This window comes from Syngnathus leptorhynchus, chromosome 20 (genome assembly GCF_054491065.1).
Source record: "Syngnathus leptorhynchus isolate UIUO chromosome 20, UIUO_Slep, whole genome shotgun sequence".
Lineage (NCBI taxonomy): Eukaryota > Metazoa > Chordata > Actinopteri > Syngnathiformes > Syngnathidae > Syngnathus > Syngnathus leptorhynchus.
The window spans coordinates 4,065,948-4,083,474 of NC_141214.1; the positions used below are offsets into that span (position 1 = coordinate 4,065,948).

General features: G+C 47.0%; 1 protein-coding gene across 2 annotated transcripts in view; it reads left to right on the top strand.

Annotated features, from left to right (window-relative positions):
* LOC147040967 (triple functional domain protein-like) overlaps positions 1–16,976 on the top strand; it is a 34,050-nt gene extending 17,074 nt beyond the window's left edge. Inside the window, exons 15-63 of one of the 2 annotated variants that reach the window (XM_085940014.1) lie at positions 243–434; positions 630–799; positions 1,265–1,439; positions 1,511–1,706; positions 1,766–1,932; positions 2,002–2,121; positions 2,243–2,434; positions 2,502–2,651; positions 2,741–2,855; positions 2,931–3,046; positions 3,121–3,243; positions 3,314–3,508; positions 3,581–3,696; positions 4,037–4,103; positions 4,184–4,293; positions 4,497–4,566; positions 4,639–4,728; positions 4,816–4,908; positions 4,987–5,098; positions 5,179–5,369; positions 5,437–5,538; positions 6,754–6,896; positions 6,960–7,059; positions 7,126–7,369; positions 7,435–7,542; positions 7,623–7,816; positions 7,889–8,062; positions 9,690–9,785; positions 9,859–10,007; positions 10,071–10,137; positions 10,200–10,303; positions 10,368–10,437; positions 10,509–10,598; positions 10,679–10,771; positions 10,883–10,933; positions 10,997–11,074; positions 11,157–11,336; positions 11,406–11,586; positions 11,672–11,926; positions 12,010–12,458; positions 12,993–13,240; positions 13,308–13,443; positions 13,515–13,542; positions 13,617–13,779; positions 13,847–13,968; positions 14,042–14,120; positions 14,233–14,433; positions 14,501–14,639; positions 14,981–16,976. In XM_085940014.1, coding sequence (XP_085796140.1) covers positions 243–434; positions 630–799; positions 1,265–1,439; positions 1,511–1,706; positions 1,766–1,932; positions 2,002–2,121; positions 2,243–2,434; positions 2,502–2,651; positions 2,741–2,855; positions 2,931–3,046; positions 3,121–3,243; positions 3,314–3,508; positions 3,581–3,696; positions 4,037–4,103; positions 4,184–4,293; positions 4,497–4,566; positions 4,639–4,728; positions 4,816–4,908; positions 4,987–5,098; positions 5,179–5,369; positions 5,437–5,538; positions 6,754–6,896; positions 6,960–7,059; positions 7,126–7,369; positions 7,435–7,542; positions 7,623–7,816; positions 7,889–8,062; positions 9,690–9,785; positions 9,859–10,007; positions 10,071–10,137; positions 10,200–10,303; positions 10,368–10,437; positions 10,509–10,598; positions 10,679–10,771; positions 10,883–10,933; positions 10,997–11,074; positions 11,157–11,336; positions 11,406–11,586; positions 11,672–11,926; positions 12,010–12,458; positions 12,993–13,240; positions 13,308–13,443; positions 13,515–13,542; positions 13,617–13,779; positions 13,847–13,968; positions 14,042–14,120; positions 14,233–14,433; positions 14,501–14,639; positions 14,981–15,535 — 7,359 coding nt within the window. In that variant the 3' untranslated portion in view covers positions 15,536–16,976. The remainder of the gene's footprint in view (positions 1–242; positions 435–629; positions 800–1,264; positions 1,440–1,510; positions 1,707–1,765; positions 1,933–2,001; positions 2,122–2,242; positions 2,435–2,501; positions 2,652–2,740; positions 2,856–2,930; positions 3,047–3,120; positions 3,244–3,313; positions 3,509–3,580; positions 3,697–4,036; positions 4,104–4,183; positions 4,294–4,496; positions 4,567–4,638; positions 4,729–4,815; positions 4,909–4,986; positions 5,099–5,178; positions 5,370–5,436; positions 5,539–6,753; positions 6,897–6,959; positions 7,060–7,125; positions 7,370–7,434; positions 7,543–7,622; positions 7,817–7,888; positions 8,063–9,689; positions 9,786–9,858; positions 10,008–10,070; positions 10,138–10,199; positions 10,304–10,367; positions 10,438–10,508; positions 10,599–10,678; positions 10,772–10,882; positions 10,934–10,996; positions 11,075–11,156; positions 11,337–11,405; positions 11,587–11,671; positions 11,927–12,009; positions 12,459–12,992; positions 13,241–13,307; positions 13,444–13,514; positions 13,543–13,616; positions 13,780–13,846; positions 13,969–14,041; positions 14,121–14,232; positions 14,434–14,500; positions 14,640–14,980) is intronic. The other variant, XM_085940015.1, reaches the window with a different exon arrangement.
* Positions 16,977–17,527: the final 551 nt, after the last annotated feature.

Below are 17,527 nucleotides of genomic sequence, written 5' to 3' on the forward strand. Positions count from 1 at the left end.
TTTTTTTTTTTTAATTTAATTTATTTAAAAAAAAAAAAAATTGTTATTACCTTTCCACTATCCAAGCCAATAAAAAATGTTTTTTGTTTTTTTTTATCATTTGATCTGCTTGACGGATAATTGCTATTAATTATCCGACCCAGTGGTGCTGTAATAAAGATAATGATCATCGCTGTCACTTCTGTCGGCATCTTAAATGTTCCTATTGGAAATACACTCACTCACTTATCTTGGTCTTGTAGAACACTTACACCAATGCAGACAAGCTGCTGGAGGCGGCCGAGCAGCTGGCCCAGACGGGAGAGTGCGACCCGGAGGAGATCTACCAGGCCGCCCACCAGCTGGAAGACCGGATCCAAGACTTTGTTCGCCGCGTGGAACAACGCAAAGTCCTGCTGGACATGTCTGTCGCTTTCCACACGCACGTTAAAGAGGTGGGCAGAGCGAGGGGATAGTGGGTTGGTGATGTAATGCTGAAGTGGATGGTGGGCTGCCTGTTGACAGCTTTTTGCACTCTAAAAGCAGATCATGAACACTCTATTGTATTGTCCTGGTATGACATTAGTTATGGAGAAATGAAAAGATGACCATGTAATTCTGTACATCCTAAAGTAAAGAATCTTTTGTAGCTGTGGACCTGGCTGGAGGATCTCCAGAAGGAGCTGCTGGACGACGTGTACGCAGAGTCGGTGGAAGCCGTCCAGGATCTGATCAAACGTTTCGGGCAACAGCAGCAGACCACGCTGCAGGTCACCGTCAACGTCATCAAGGAGGGCGAGGATCTCATCCAGCAGCTCAGGTAGCTGCCATGGCAAAAGTCTCAACAAATAGTTAGCAAGATGATTGGATGGGTAGTTTTTAATTCAGCAGTTGACCTTTAGCTTCCATTTTTGTTTTCCTCCCATTTCTTCTTTCTTTGTTCTGCTCATCATCACCCCATCCCCGGTGTTTTGGCTCCAGCGTGTATTACGTAACTCTGCTTTTAAAAACGCACATCTAATTGTGCGGCCTGTCTCCTCCGCACATCTCTGGTGTACCCGAGTGGGTGGGAGTGTTTGTGATTAGCCTTCAAACAGTAGTCAGTTGTCACCTTTCTTGCTCCTTTCACCTTTTTTTTTATGTCGGGCGATTGTGTAGGCTAAATTACAAAACTGGATGATACACTTTGAAATGAATTTTCTAGCATCACATCAAGAATTAACGACGCTTACGAAATATTAAGATTGCATCATTTTTAAAAATGGAGCCCGTGCACATCTTCCAGGGACTCGGCCATCTCCAGCAACAAAACGCCGCATAATAGCTCCATCAACCACATCGAGAGCGTGCTCCATCAGCTGGATGAAGCTCAAGCCCAAATGGAGGAGCTTTTCCAGGAAAGGAAAATCAAGCTGGAGCTCTTCCTCCAGCTCCGCATCTTCGAGAGGGACGCTATTGATGTGAGAGCGTTTTAAACGCGCGCTTCGCTGGGCCGCCTTCGCCCATTTTGATTTCACGTCCTTCCCTTTAGATTATCTCCGACCTGGAGTCGTGGAACGAAGAGCTGACCGGTCAGATGAACGATTTTGACACGGAGGACCTGACGGTGGCCGAGCAGAGGCTGCAGCATCACGCCGACAAAGCCTTGACCATGAACAACCTCACCTTCGACGTCATCCATCAGGGACAGGAGCTTCTTCAATATGTTAATGAAGTCCAGGCCTCTGGTAAGACCCTTAAAAAGAAAAACAAAGACACAAGTTGCTTACCTGTGTTCTTCCTCCAGGCGTCGAGCTGCTGTGCGATCGTGACGTGGACATGGCGACCCGCGTTCAGCACCTGCTGAACTTCCTCCACGAGAAGCAGCAGGAGCTGGACTTGGCTGCCGAGCAGCACCGCAGGCACTTGGAGCAGTGCGTTCAACTGAGACACCTTCAGGCCGAGGTCAAACAGGTAAGACGTCTTCAATTGAGCACACATTCAAGTTTGTATTTTTATTTTAATCGTATTTTTCTTTGACAGGTTCTGGGTTGGATTCGAAATGGAGAGTCCATGTTAAACGCGGGACTCATCACGGCCAGCTCCCTGCAGGAAGCCGAGCAGCTACAGCGGGAACATGAACAGTTCCAGCATGCCATTGAGGTTCAAATCTTTCCCAACCTTAACTGGGCCTTAACAGCATAGATAGATGAAGAAAGAAAAAATACAATTGGTTAACTACTCGGCACACTTTGAACCGCTCTTTTATTGTGTTGGCCTGCAGAAGACCCACCAGAGTGCCCTGCAGGTTCAACAGAAGGCCGAGGCACTGCTGCAGGCCAACCACTATGACATGGACCTGATCAGGGACTGCGCCGAGAGCGTGGCGTCCCACTGGCAGCAGCTTATGCTCAAAATGGAGGACAGGCTCAAGCTGGTCAACGCCTCTGTGGCCTTCTACAAAACCTCGGAGCAAGTAGGACACGCAATACCTTGATGACAATTTTTTTGGGTGTGTACAAGCATTAATTTCGGCCTTGCAGGTGTGCAGTGTGCTGGAAAGCCTGGAGCAGGAGTACAAGAGGGAGGAGGACTGGTGCGGAGGAGCGGACAAACTTGGGCCCAACTGCGAGACGGACCATGTGACCCCCATGATCAGTAAACACTTGGAGCAGAAGGAAGCCTTCCTCAAGGTTGACAATGAGAGCATTTAAGCAATATGCAAACACGAGTTCCTACGTTACGCAGCTGAGCAACCGGATTTGTCTTTGTTGTCAATCAGGCGTGCACTCTGGCCAGGAGGAACGCAGACGTCTTCCTCAAGTACATGCACAGGAACAGCGTCAACATGCCGGGATTGCTGAGTCACGTCAAAGCACCGGAGCAGCAAGTGAAAAGTACATTTGAGTCTGTCATTTTTGAATATGGATGGATAGGAAATTGCAATATTCATTTCATTCATATTTTCACAGACATCCTCAATGAATTGCTCCAGAGAGAAAATCGTGTCCTCCACTTCTGGACCATGAGGAAGCGGCGTCTGGACCAGTGTCAGCAATACGTGGTGTTTGAACGCAGTGCCAAACAGGTGCAAGAGATCGGAAACATGATTCGCGTCCCGCTTGTGTTGGAAGAAAAATAAATCATACATTTTGTCTTCAGGCCCTCGAGTGGATTCACGACACGGGCGAGTTTTACCTCTCCACGCACACCTCCACTGGATCAAGTATTCATCACACGCAGGAGTTGTTGAAGGAGCACGAGGACTTTCACATCACCGCCAAGGTAGGTTGCACCTCGCGTTCTCCTCGCGGTGTGGATTCGTGTAAAAACATTCTGGCTCGGTTCTCCAAAGCAAACCAAGGAGCGCGTGAAGCTGCTCATCCAGCTGGCCGACGGCTTCTGCGACAAAGGTCACAGCCACGCCGGTGAGATCAAAAAATGGGTGACTGCCGTGGACAAGCGCTACCGGGACTTCTCACTACGAATGGACAAATATCGATGCAGCCTGGAAAAAGCCTTGGGCATCTCGTCCGACTCCAACAAAGCCGTACGTTCTCGCAAACTCCGTCACCCGATACGGACGTGCAGTGAAATCATTTCTCTCCATCTCGTTTTTCAGAGTAAGGATCTCCAACTGGACATCATTCCCGCCACAGCTCCGGGCTCGGACGTCAAGCTGAGGGACGCCGCCCACGAGCTCAACGAGGAGAAGCGCAAGTCTGCGCGCAGAAAAGAGTACGTGACATCATTCGTGTCATTGATTAAAACAATTTTACTGAATCGTCGTCGAGATATTAGTCGCTGGCTGTTGAATATTAATGTCGATGCAAAGGCACATTGACACACAGGAAGGACGTTTGCGTGTTATTTTACGAGCGTTACAAATCACCGTCGCCGTGTCTATCATGTGCCGACTGCTTAACGGCCGTGTTTTATAACCGCCGGATGTTTTTTTTTTTTTTTTTTATTCGACTGAAATGTTTAGTGTTCATTAGGGCAAATGGGCAAAGCTGACGGCATCGGGCAATAAAAGGTTTGAGATCATTACGATCAATCACGCCTTGTTTTTGTTTAGGTTCATCATGGCTGAGCTGATTCAGACGGAAAAGGCCTACGTGCGAGACCTGCGGGAGTGCATGGATGTGAGTTACACTTTTGTTGACTCACTTTTTTTTTTTTTTTTTAACCGTCAGAAGGTACACAAGTGAATCTTTATGTGCAGACTTACCTGTGGGAGATGACGAGCGGGGTGGAGGAGATCCCGCCAGGAATCCTCAATAAGGAGCACATCATCTTTGGAAACATGCAGGATCTGTATGAATTCCACCATAAGTAAGCATCTTTTCTTTGTTTTTGTTTTTTAAGCAAGCTTTGTATCTTTGCAGCAGATATAATAAGATTGCTGCTTTAGCGCCGCCTAGTGGTCAATTAGCTCATTTTATAGACATTATTGTGTGGACTTATGTTATTAAATGAGGTGTGTCTAAATTTATTGAATTAAGAAAAAATGGGATTTGACCAATTCTGTTTTTCAGCATTTTTCTCAAAGAGCTGGAGAAATACGAACAGTTGCCTGAAGATGTCGGCCACTGCTTTGTCACATGGGTATGCGTCACTTTCTCAAGAACCATCATCCTGCTAAGAATGTTAAGAATCTTGGTTAATCTTTTTTAACAGGCTGACAAATTCCAAATGTATGTGAATTATTGCAAGAACAAGCCAGATTCCACTCAGCTCATCCTGGAGCATGCTGGGAATTATTTTGATGTAAGTCACAAGATGTCACAGTGCTCACAATTGAACTGTATTTTGTTGTCTTCTAGTTTTTTCTCTCTCTCTCTCCGGGGTTGACAGGAAATTCAGCAGAGGCACCGACTGGCCAACTCAATCTCCTCCTACCTGATTAAGCCTGTGCAGAGAATTACAAAATATCAGCTCCTGTTAAAGGTAACCTAAAAAAAAAATACATCACGTAGGTAACCATAATGTAAAAAGAGTGAGACAACATATTTGTACTTTTTTTAGGAGCTGCTGACATGCTGTGAAGAAGGCAAAGGCGAGATCAAGGACGGCCTGGAGGTGATGCTGAGCGTTCCCAAGAGAGCCAACGACGCCATGCATCTCTCCATGTTGGAAGGTGATCAAACACACACGAGAGTTCAGCCACTCGGGATTGAGGTGTTATTTTTTTACCGTCCTTCTTCTGCTTTCCCGCAGGTTTTGATGAGAACATAGAAACGCAAGGGGAGCTGATCCTCCAGGACTCCTTCCAGGTGTGGGATCCAAAGACTCTGATCCGTAAGGGGCGAGAGAGACACCTCTTCCTCTTTGAGATGTCTCTAGTCTTCAGTAAGGAGGTCAAGGACTCCAATGGCAGGAGCAAATACATCTACAAGAGCAAACTCTTTGTGAGTCCTCCTCGGCGCGCATTTCATCTTTGAGACATTGCCGGTAATTATTCGGCTCTCTCGCTAGACCTCCGAGTTAGGGGTGACGGAGCACGTTGAAGGTGACCCCTGCAAGTTTGCGCTCTGGCTGGGGCGCACGCCAACGTCAGACAACAAAATTGTTCTGAAGGTAAGATGCTTTAAAAAAAGTGGAGACACTTTGGTTTTTATTTTTTTAAGTACCTTGAAATTTTGAGCCATGTTTCTGCAAACTGTGCTAACATTAAAGCACATTTTTAATAAACTGCAGAGCCCCGTGGTGGCCATTTTTATTTATTTTACCAACATATATATAAAAAAAAAAAGAAGACATCCTTGGTATTGTTCCTCTCCCTTTACTTTTTGCTGTCCTCGTTCCTGTCACGCTAAGATGTCTGCTTTGTTCGCATGAGCAGCTTCAAAGTGGCTGCCAACTTTTCCGTAGTCACGAATCAATGCCCACTCCAGCCCCCCCCCCCCCCCCCCCCTCCCTTCACCTTTTGCACATTTCTGTTGATCCTCTGCTTTTATTGTGCCTAGTTAGCGCATTTGTCTGTATATCCGGGGCCGTGTTTTCTCTCTGGATGTTTGTCTCCAAAGTCTCTCTGTGGGCTGACATGCTTCCACCAACGCCACTGACACTCGTTCGACTTCTCAACGCCCACAACCTGGCTGAGCGCCGTTGTTTCGAAGCAACAACTCAACTTTGTATTGATTCGGTGTCATTTTCTCTGTTTTGCTAAGTGGCGGGGGGAAGAAAAAAAAAAAAAAGATTGAAATTTGTGTCCGTGTTTGGAAGAGCATGAAGCTAAAAATCAACGCTGAATAACAACACGAGATTTTGCTTCACTAACAGCTATGGAGTGATGCTATGTACATTTTTAACAAATTGTCTCATCACTAACGTTTAGTTCACCACCATGACAGTTTTCCACACTTTTAATTGCGCGACACTGTCGAGGCAGGTTGTCGGTGTTGTGCTGCTTTTTTTTTCTTTCATGTCAGTCTGTGAGCAAAGAAATTGAAAAACAAACCCAGTGAAATTGTCTATCTCATATTTCAAATTTAAAGCTAAGTCAGGGATCCAAACACGGAGCTATGGTGAGTACAAAATAATCCCGTAACATAGCCCTTCAACTTCTCACAAGTCTGAAACCGCAACTCTAAAAATTGGGTTCCTTCATAAAGCATAATTGAGAATCAATTAGAAAATAAAAGCTGGAGTTGATCCATCTTCTAATTCTTATCGAATCTTCAGATCTATTTTATTCAGACTTGTGGGACAGACAAATAAAACAAGAATTGTGTTAATTTCCAAGCGGCCATAATTATTATTATTTTTTTTTTCCACTGTCCTGATCAATAGGCCTCCAACATTGAGAACAAGCAGGACTGGATCAAGCACATCAGGGAGGTGATTCAGGAGCGGACCATTCACCTGAGGGGGGCGCTCAAGGAGCCCATCCATATTCCCAAAGCCAGCACTGCCAAGCACCACAAGGGCCGAAGGTAACCACGGGAACATTTCAACTGGACAAAAACAGATTGTGAGAGGTTCATCTGTGTTTTTAGGGATGGAGAGGATCTTGACAGTCAAGGTGAAGGCAGCAGTCAACCAGACACAATTTCTCTGGCCTCTCGCACATCCCAGAACACGCTGGACAGCGACAAGGTGAGTCGCGCTCGTCGAATTTGCCACCCGCTCTGTCCTCACCATCTCGTCGGCGGTGTGCCGCAGCTCTCCGGCGGCTGCGAGCTGACGGTGGTGATTCACGACTTCATGGCGAGCAACAGCAACGAGCTGACGGTGCGACGAGGACAGACGGTGGAGGTCCTGGAGCGCTGCCACGATAAGCCCGACTGGTGCCTGGTGAGGACCACCGACCGCTCGCCGGCCCTGGAGGGCTTGGTGCCCTGCTCCGTTCTATGTATCGCCCACTCCCGCTCGTCCATGGAGATGGAAGGCATCTTCAACCACAAAGGTAACAAGAAGATCACGTTCATTTGGAAGCTCATTTGATATTCAATGATTGCTATTTCATTGCAGACACCTTGTCGGTGTGCAGCAATGACTCCATCATGCCAGGATCTTCTGCGACACTTCAGCCTGGTCATGGAATGGGCTCTCACGCTTCACCCGGCCCAAAGCGACCAGGTAGATAAGATAACGGGCCGACTTTAAAAACGTACAAGCGAGGGGGGAGGGGCTGACGTCACATGCACCGTGTCGCACAGGCAACACTTTGCGCAAGTGGCTCACCAGCCCAGTGCGGCGGCTGAGCAGCGGCAAAGCGGACGGCCACGTGAAGAAGCTGGCCCACAAGCACAAGAAGAGCCGCGAGGTGAGGAAGAGCGGCGAGATGACGATGGGATCCCAGAAAGACTCGGACGACAGCGCCGCCACGCCTCAGGATGAGACCGTGGAGGAGGTGGGGAGATGCCGTCGTCATGTGTCAGGTCACGCCTTCCTTCGCTCTGGGATTCAAACCGCTGCGTTGCAGAGGGTGCGCAACGAGGGGCTGTCGAGCGGCACCTTGTCCAAATCCAGTTCTTCGGGCATGCAGAGCTGCGGCGAGGAGGAAGGCGAGGAAGGTCCCGACTCGGTGCCGCTGCCTCCGCCTATGGCCATCCAGCAGCATAGCCTGCTCCAGCCGAGCGACTCGCAGGACGACAAGGTGAAGCCACGCCCACAAAATTTGGAAGAGATTGATGACAATCCACACACACGCTGGGATTTTTGAAACACATTTTTGTTTTTTATTCATTGATTGTGCGGATATTGAGAAGAGAAGCTAGACCCTTTATTTTTTTGGGAGGCAATTAATAATTCTGTTCAGAAGTTTTTCTAATAAAAGGGGGTGGGGCTTATCCTCAGAACATCATTACTCATCATATTTTTAATTTGTCCAGGTTTTTAATCTTATTTGAAAGTGATAGTTTGAGGGCTATCTTCCTGTGTTGCATCCTATTCTTTCCTCTCCGACAAGTTTTTTTTTTTTTTAATTTAGGGAGCAGAGAGTTTTTCTTCTGACACTAATTTGTGTTTCTCTTTTGTTTTGTTTCCTGGTTGTATTGTTTGCCATAATGTAGCATTACCTTGATTTATGTCCTGTCTTTGCTTTGTCTCAGTTTCCGTACCTGTCCATCTGAAAAGCCTCATCTTCTTCCCTCCCTTCTCCTCTTCCCCTCTCGGCACTCTGTAAATGTTCTTTTCCGATTGCTCCTTTTCTTTTGCTTTTTCTAACAATGTACCGCAATGAATTAAGTCCCCTTTTTTTTCCTGCTACGAACTTCTTGACACTTTTGTCCTTCTGTATATATATATATTTTTTTGTTTGTTTGATTTTATCCAAAACAATACTCAGTTGGTTCGTCCTATTTTTTTTTTTCTGACATCATGAAGCCTTATCTGCGCCAAAGTGCTAGAAAGTTTTTCCTGCATGCTGAAAAGCTTGCAAGGCTTTAAATAAATACAAAACGCGAGTTTATCGATGAAGCCCAAATACCAGACAAGCCCAACGCCGAGGTGAAAAGTTTTTTAAAAAAACGCCCTCCCTTGTTGCCATCACCACCTTCCTTCCCCCCCGCCCCGCTCGTCCTCATCTCCCTTTTTTACCCTGTGTGCGTTTAATCTCATAATTGGCATCTGTATAAACGCTGGCGAGGCCACAAGAGCACACAGGCTCACCCAGAAAACCAAATTGGGGAAGCACAGCAGCGCAAGGGTGAGACTCTCCTGTAATATCTATTTTTTTTTATATATATATATCTTTGCATCAACATAAAACTCCATTTTTTTTTCCATTTAATAAACTTCATCACCTCAATAAGCAGTATCAAATTTCAAAACTTCTGATCTCACATGATCCCTTTATTTTGTACCATTTTCACCTTTCCACTTCTAACGTTTTAGTGGCACATCTTTTCAACTTTTTTTGTTTTTCTTTAAAAACCTCCAAACGATGTTATCACTTGATTTCAACGTTTATAATTTGACCGTGGCTTTATTGCAAACATACAAAGTCAAGCCACTAATACGACTAATTGATCACTAAGTTAAGCAAGACAACTTTCAAGTTTGCATTCCATTTATACGCTGTTGGTTCATTCAAGTCCTAAATCAAATCATTCTTTTAAGGAAGGACTTGAGGGTCTGTGTTCACCAAGACATACTTGATGCAGAAAAGAATCGTTCCATGCTAATGCTAACGACACGCGTGTCTCTGGTGGACACGGGCCCTAAAAACGAGCGGCTTGGCTTTTAACCCGAGCTCATTTTTGATCTTGTCTGTATATCTGCAGAGCTCTTCTCGTCTTTCCGTCCGCCCTTCCAGTTCGGAGACGCCCAGCGCTGCTGAGTTGGTGAGCGCCATCGAGGAGCTGGTCAAAAGCAAGATGGTAGGAAATTTGAGTTATAGGCTAACAAAGTCAAGTACAGTCGATTTGATTTTGTTCTCGCCGGCCGACGCAGACTCTCGAGGACCGTCCCAGTTCGCTGTCAGTCGAACAAGGAGACAGCAGCTCTCCCTCGTTCAACCCCTCGGACAACTCCCTCCTCTCCTCGTCCTCGCCCATGGAAGAGATGGACGAACGGCGGACCAGCATTCTCAAGAAGCGACAGTAAGTCATTTTGTATTTGCGCTTGATTTAAAAGATCTGAATATGATTCTGTTGTCTCAAAAGTTGCATTCTGCTGGACCTGGTGGAAACGGAGAGGGATTACATCCGAGATCTCAGCCAGGTGGTGGAGGTGAGCGGAGCTTCGCTCATTGTTGTTCAGTGTCCTCGCTGTTCTAAATAACTTCTGTTCAGGGTTACATGAGCCGAATGAAGGAGGAGGGCGTCCCTGATGACATGAAGGGCAAAGATAAAATTGTATTTGGCAACATCCATCAAATCTTTGACTGGCATAAAGAGTAAGGAAGTCACATCTTGATGAGGTTCTCCCGTGCGTAGCTCAGGAACGTCTTTTTCTTTCAGCTTCTTCCTCGCTGAGTTGGAGAAATGTTTGGAGGATCCCGACAGACTTGGACCGCTCTTCCTCAAACAGGTTTGTTGTCAATATGCTTTTTTTTTTTTTTTTTTCTCTACTCCTCATCATCTATCCTTTTTTTATTTTAGGAGCGGAGACTAAACATGTATGTGGTGTATTGTCAAAACAAGCCCAAGTCTGAGCACATTGTGGCGGAGTACATCGATACATACTTTGAGGTAATGTCGGGGGAAAAAAAGTGTGAGTGAACTTCATGGCAGAGGGGCTTTCCTTTCATGGATCTTTGTCATCTCTGCAGGAACTGAAGCGACGGCTTGGCCAAAAAGTGCAGCTCACCGATTTGCTCATCAAGCCAGTTCAGAGAATCATGAAGTACCAGCTCTTGCTCAAGGTTGGTGCGTTATTGTACACTAGAGGGCACCAGAGTTGGGAATGTGTTTACAGTTGGAGGTGCAGGATTGCACAAAGCTACAACAGTATTTTAATGATTTGTTTGTTTTAGGACTTTCTGAAACACTCTAAAAAGGCAGGGCTGGAGTCTGTGGATCTGGAGGTAAGAACATTTTTTTTATTTTTAAATTCCACCAATTGCTTGAATTATTTCTGACTCTTGCAGAAAGCGGTCGAGGTCATGTGCATCGTACCTAAAAGGTGCAACGACATGATGAATGTTGGCCGGCTTCAGGGATTTGAAGTAAGAAATAAAAGTGAAGACCACGCCGACGTCTTTTGTTGAAATTGTCAGCTAACGACGAGCGACTCTTGGTCCTCGCTAGGGTAAGATCGTGGCCCAGGGACGCCTTCTGCTGCAAGACACGTTCATGGTGACGGACGCCGAGAACAGGATGAAGGAGAGGAGAGTCTTCCTCTTTGAGCAGCTGCTCATCTTCAGCGAGCCGCTGGACAAGAAGAAGGGCTTCTCCTTGCCCGGCTTCCTGTATAAGAACAGCATCAAGGTTTGTCTCGGAATGATTCAAGCATCTTCTGCGATCTTGAGCGTTTATTTTTTGTATCTTGTTCTCCAGGTGAACAGTTTGGGTCTGGAAGATAACGTGGAGGGCGACCCCTGCAAGTTCGTGCTAACCTCTCGCTTGACAAACGGCACCGTGGAGTCGTTTATGCTGCACTCCTCTCACCCGGGCGTGCGCGAAGTCTGGACTCTTCAGATCGGCCAGATGCTGGAGAGCCAACGCAATTTTTTAAATAGTGAGCTGACATGACCATGCGATGGGAAAAATTCTTGTTCTGGAGATGCTAAAAACCACTTTCTGTCTTTTCTCTCCTGTCGTAGCTCTTACGTCACCAATTGACTATCCGAGGAACCACGTTGGGGCGAGTGGGGGGTCTTGTGTATCCAGCGTGGGCGCTCCAAGTGGAGGTACTAGTGGATCTAACGCAGCCGGAAGTTCCCCGGCGAGCAGCTCCATCCCTCCAGCGTCCCAAGGTGGCTGTCGTCGACCATCCAGGATCCCCCAACCCTCTCGCCTACCCCAACCCCTCCGCCACCACCCCGGGGCCGACCCCGACGGCCCCAACAAGATGTCAGGTACGACTTACGTATGAGCCATATGCTTTTGTTTGGATCGTTAAACGTGCTTGAGGTTTTAGTTGTGCTCACTTATGATCCAGGTCCAAGTCCCCGTCCTGTTCCCCTTCCCACGCTCCCCCCAGGGGGCAGTCCGCAGGGCAAACGCCCCATCCAGAACCTAGAGGACCAAGTACAGACTCCTACGAGCATTGTCGCTCCTATGGTCCGTGCCGCTCCCTCCCCCAAAACCCGGCCCGGAGCCGTGCCCCCTTTGGTCCCTCCGGCTTTTGTCAAGGACGTTCTTCCGCCGCCCCCGGGCAGCCCCTGTCAGAAGTCCGGCGGCTTCTGGAGCTCCATGCCAGGCTCTCCGGCGAGCCGCCCCGGCTCGTTCACCTTCCCCGGGGAGGCAGGGGAGAGTCCGGTCCGTCAGAATTTGAACCAGAACCCAAATCAAAGCCACAGACACTCCACGCACAGCAAGGACGCTGACCGCATGAGCACCTGCTCGTCCGCCAGCGAGCAGTCCATCCAGTCCACTCAGAGCAACGGGGTAAGACCGAGAACCCGCTGCTGATCCCGACTAACACGGAGGCCGAGGGAGACCTCTGCTGTGTCCCATCGCCTGTCCCGCTGCGGCCAGCTACTAATCTGTCCACTACTACGCATCTCTGCTCTTGAGCACCATCCTCTCTTACTCCCTGAAGACTCTTGCCGCCACCTTTCCTGGTTCTCAACTTCTCTGGTGGACTAAACCGTTTAGATTTCTGACTTCTAACCACGCTTCACTAACACCCGACCTCGGTACTTTCTCCTGCCGGCGCCGGGCGGGGCGGCACTCTTTCCCCGCAACTAACCTCTGACGTTTGTAGGCTGACTGCAAACGGATCTTCTCACTTACTCATCTTTGCCTGGAGCTACAAAATCCAAGAAAAAAAAAAATTCCTTTTCCCCCCCACCTTTCTTGTACACTTTGCTCTTTAACTCTGATCAAATGTGTATATCTTCTGTTTCACAATGCACCTTGACTTCAGAGTTGAAGTCACATTGCTAAAACAAAATTGACTTTTGCTCTTTGCTGGGACAGAGTGAAAGCAGCAGCAGCAGTAGCGTGTCCACCATGTTGGTGACCCAAGACTACATGGCGGTGAAGGAGGATGAGATCAGTGTGAGTCAAGGCGAGGTGGTCCAGATTTTGGCCAGCAACCAGCAAAACATGTTCCTGGTGTTCCGAGCGGCGACCGAGCAGGGCCCCGCCGCCGAAGGCTGGATCCCCGGATTCGTCCTTGGCCACACCTCAGCCATTGCGCCCGATTGCCCCGAGGGATCAGTTAAGTAAGTTGGAAAGGAAACTTGGAACACACACATTGGGAACCAAATGTCCAATCATTTTCTTTCCCAGTAGGAAGCCTTCTTCCTGGCATACAACCTTGCGCATCCGAAAGAAATCTGAAAAAAAAGAGAAGGAGCCAAAGAAAGACACCAAGTTGGAAAATGGTTACAGGAAGTCCAGAGATGGCAGCAAAGTTTCTGTGAAGGTGAGCTTGAGTCAAGAAACTCCATCTTAGCTCCCCGCATCATCTGACTTAATCTCCTTTTTTCTTTCCAGCTTCTAAATCCAAACTACATCTATGATGGTAAGTGTCTCCTCGCCGTAGCCCGCCGGCAGCCATGTCGAATGTGCTTCATAGCGTCTCTCCTCCGCTTCCAGTCCCACCCGAGTTCCTGGTGCCTCTGAGCGACGTCACGTGCGACAACGGCGAAAGCGTCACCCTCAGGTGTAAGGTGTGCGGCCGTCCCCGCGCCGCCGTCACCTGGAGGGGACCCAACCAGAGCAACCTCACCAACAACGGCCGTTTCAGCATCGCTTACAGGTCGGATAGCAAATTCATTCAGCTGCGTTTGAACGCAAATGAAATTCCATTTCCTCCGATGTTTCAGTGACACCGGCGAAGCCACCCTGCGGATCATCGGCGTGGCGTCGGACGACGACGGCGTGTACACGTGCATCGCCGCTAACGAGCTAGGCAGCGTCACGTCGGCGGCGAGCCTCCGAGTGCTCGGTGAGTTAGCGACGGCGCTCTGTTCCGCTCTCGCTACGTGACGCCATTTTAAAACCGCTTGCGTTTTTGTCAGCTGTGTCCACTGACGGCTTGCGAGTGAGCTGGAAAGACAATTTCGACTCTCACTACATCGAGGTGGTTGAACTGGGCAGGTAACGTTGATCTTTACTAGGTACATCTCGTGCAAACTACAAGAACTGCTGTGTCCCTAATAAAGTGGCTTGTGTGTTGAAGATTGAAAACATTGACTTTGTTGTCCACCAGGGGTCGCTTCTCTGTTGTTAAGCGTTGTGACCATCGGACCACCAAGCGTCCAGTGGCTGTCAAGCAGGTGAACAAAAAGCTGATGAGGCGGGAACGGGTTACGCAGGAAGTCAACCTGCTCCACAGGCTTCAACATCCTAACATCATCAACCTGGTGGACACCTACGAAACCCCCAGCAGCTACGTCTTGGTCTTGGAGATGTAAGTAGAAACACACTTGGACAGAAAGAACCCTTTAATGAGTGTTTTTTTTTTTTTTTATGGTCAGGGCCGACCAGGGCCGTCTACTGGACTACATCATCAGCTGGGGCAATCTGACAGAGGAGAAGGTGGCCTGCTACCTTCGAGACCTTTTAGATGCTTTACACTACTTGCACAACAGCAGAATAGCTCATCTGGACGTCAAAGTAAGATTCAATTATGCAAGTTATACTGATAAGCATCTGCTTCTAAATCTTATTAGAACATTTCTGAAATACCTTTTGTGTCCACAAGAGGGCGCAAATTCCCCATCCATACGTCTATGATATCTAGAAAATCACTACTAGTAAATAACTATTGTCTTACTGGTGAGGATAAATGTCTCCAATTTTCTCTTTTATTCCATTAGCAAAACTATTTTTTTTTCATTTTTTTATTTTATTCGTTTTTGTGAACAATATGAACGTGTCTTGCTCATGGCCCGCCAGCTGGATATCAAGGAAATGCTGACGGACACATAAGCTTCTAATGTGTTTTGTGTGTTCAGCCTGAGAACCTACTGGTGGTCCACAGTTCCGACGGCCAGCCGTCGGTCAAACTGACCGACTTAGGCGACGCCGTGCAACTGGGCGGCGCACCCTACGTGCACCCGCTGCTGGGCAGCCCCGAGTTCGCTTCCCCGGAATTGGTGTTGGGCGAGCCCGTGTCGCTGACGTCGGACGTGTGGAGCGTGGGCGTGGTGGCCTACGTGCTGCTGAGCGGCGCCTCGCCCTTCCTGGACGAAAGCGCCGAGGAGACCTGTCTCAACATCTGCCGTCAGGACTTCAGCTTCCCCAAGGAGTACTTCCACGGCGTCAGCCAGGCGGCACGCGACTTAGTCTGCCTGCTCCTTAGGACCGAGCCCGCCGAAAGGCCGTCGTCGGGGCTGTGCTTGCAGGAGGCGTGGCTACGGGCGGCCAGTGACGACCGCGCCGCGGCCGAGTGCTGCATCGACACCTCGCGCTTGGTCTCTTTCATCGACCGCCGGAAGCATCAGACGGACGCCCGGCCCATCGGAGGAGTGCGCAGCTTCATCCAGAGTCGCTTGCAGAATCGGATCTGAACGAGGGTTGCAAAGGGCTGGGAAATTTTCACCCCTAACTTTCCATGGGAAACTCCTTCATTGTTAGAAACAAGGATGTTCACCCCCAACAACATTCATTAAGAGCCAAACTTTTCTTATTGACCATTTTAATTCTCCTCACTTCCCATGGGAATGTTCCAATTTCGAAAATTCCGATCATTTTGCAACCCGAGTCAGAGCAACTATAGGGAATGTTTGCTATGCCAACAAAAACGCTGAGCTTATCCTTCTTCACAAAACAAAATCGGAGTGCATGGATGCCCTCGTCTACTGCTGCTTGCTCACATTTTTTTGTAGGGAAATCAACAAAAAACAAAAAAAAATTGACAAAAAAAAGAAGATATATAAGTACTGTATAAGTAATTTATTTTCCTTAGCAAAGGTTCAAAGGCAACCAGCGGACAGCTTTTCCATAGAAAGTGACGCCATCTTGTGCGTTTTTGTTTGCATTTTACACTCTGACATACTTTTGTAAATTTCTACAAAAGGACCACGCGCGCACGGACTCCATTTTGAGGACCATTGTCGGCGAGCCGTGAAGACTTTCAAATACGCCGTCCAGCGAGACAACCTAACAACGAGGAGGAGGAAAAAAAAAAAAAAAAAGTTTCAGCCTTACTTTGTCAATACATTACTCCTTAAAAAGTTTGGGATGTCGGGCTTTCCACTGAAGTCGCAACTCCGTATCTCAAAACTTCTTCTCAAGTAACGTATATGACTTCATTCGCCTGAGGAAAACAAAAAGTGTAAATGCACTCATCGTACATTTCTTTTTCTCACGTGCAATGTTGCGGCTTTAACATTTTATGCAACTATTTATGAAGAACTCGGTCAATATGTATAATAAGAATGAGTGCATTTCAAAGTTATGCACTTTGGGGACTGCGAGAACTGCTGGTAGTTGAGTGTCATCGGCTCCAATCATTCGATTCGATCACAATTTTTCTTTGTACTGTTTGTCCTGTGTAGTATTGGTACACCAAAGTTGCGAGCATTTAATTTGTGAACGTTTTATTGTTGTTTCACACACTTGGTTATGTGAAATGATTGTTTACAGAAGGCAAAAAGAACAAAATGCAGAAGTGAAGTTCAATTTGACGAGCTGTTTTGTAAATCGTTTTGTGTACAGATAGTTCTTTGCCAAATTCAGCAAGCTCATAAAAGTCCTGTGTAACATTTTATTTATTTTTTAAGGTGTGCAAACTTGAACTGGATACCTCAGTTTAGGTTTTTTTTTTGTTGTTTTGTCCTGTTTTTTTTTTGTTACCTGTCTCATTTCACTCATTTCATAAAGTATATGTCTGCTACTTGTTTTTATTTTGTACTATTGCATGTATATTTCTTTGTACAGACCATAGATTCCTTGTAAATATTTTCATTTTGCCATCAGTTATTTGAAGATTAAACATAATGGACATGAGCACCTGTCTCGAGTTGTTTTTATTTCTCCTTAACAGGCCAAATAATTATATATATAATTATAAATATTTATATATATGTACTACTTTCTGCTTTAAGATGGATATATTTTGTTATATTTGAACAGGTGTGGTTTATATTCTTTCCCAATTTATTACGATCAATTTCAATAGTAACATGCATGATATTTGTGGCTTTTCTGTTTAGATGATTTTTAATGAAACGGAATGACGTTTGCGTGCCTTTTATTTCACCTGCACAGATAAAACACAAGAGGGCAGCATTTCCTCTGAGGTCTATTTGTTTTCGAATGGGTATGGCTGGTTCAGATGCAGGCCTATCATCCCTACCTCCGTTTTATTTCAATTATGCTAGTGGCTGATGTCTGCCACTCCAAGATTGAAGCTACTCATGCTGTATTTAGACATGAAAATTGTATTTCTCAGCAAAGTGTGATGGGAAACGTGATTGCCGTTCAGCTTCGTCACAGACGCTTTGTCTAGCGTTTCCTGTTGCCCTCTCCCAAAAAAAAAACATGTTTGTTCCCAGTTT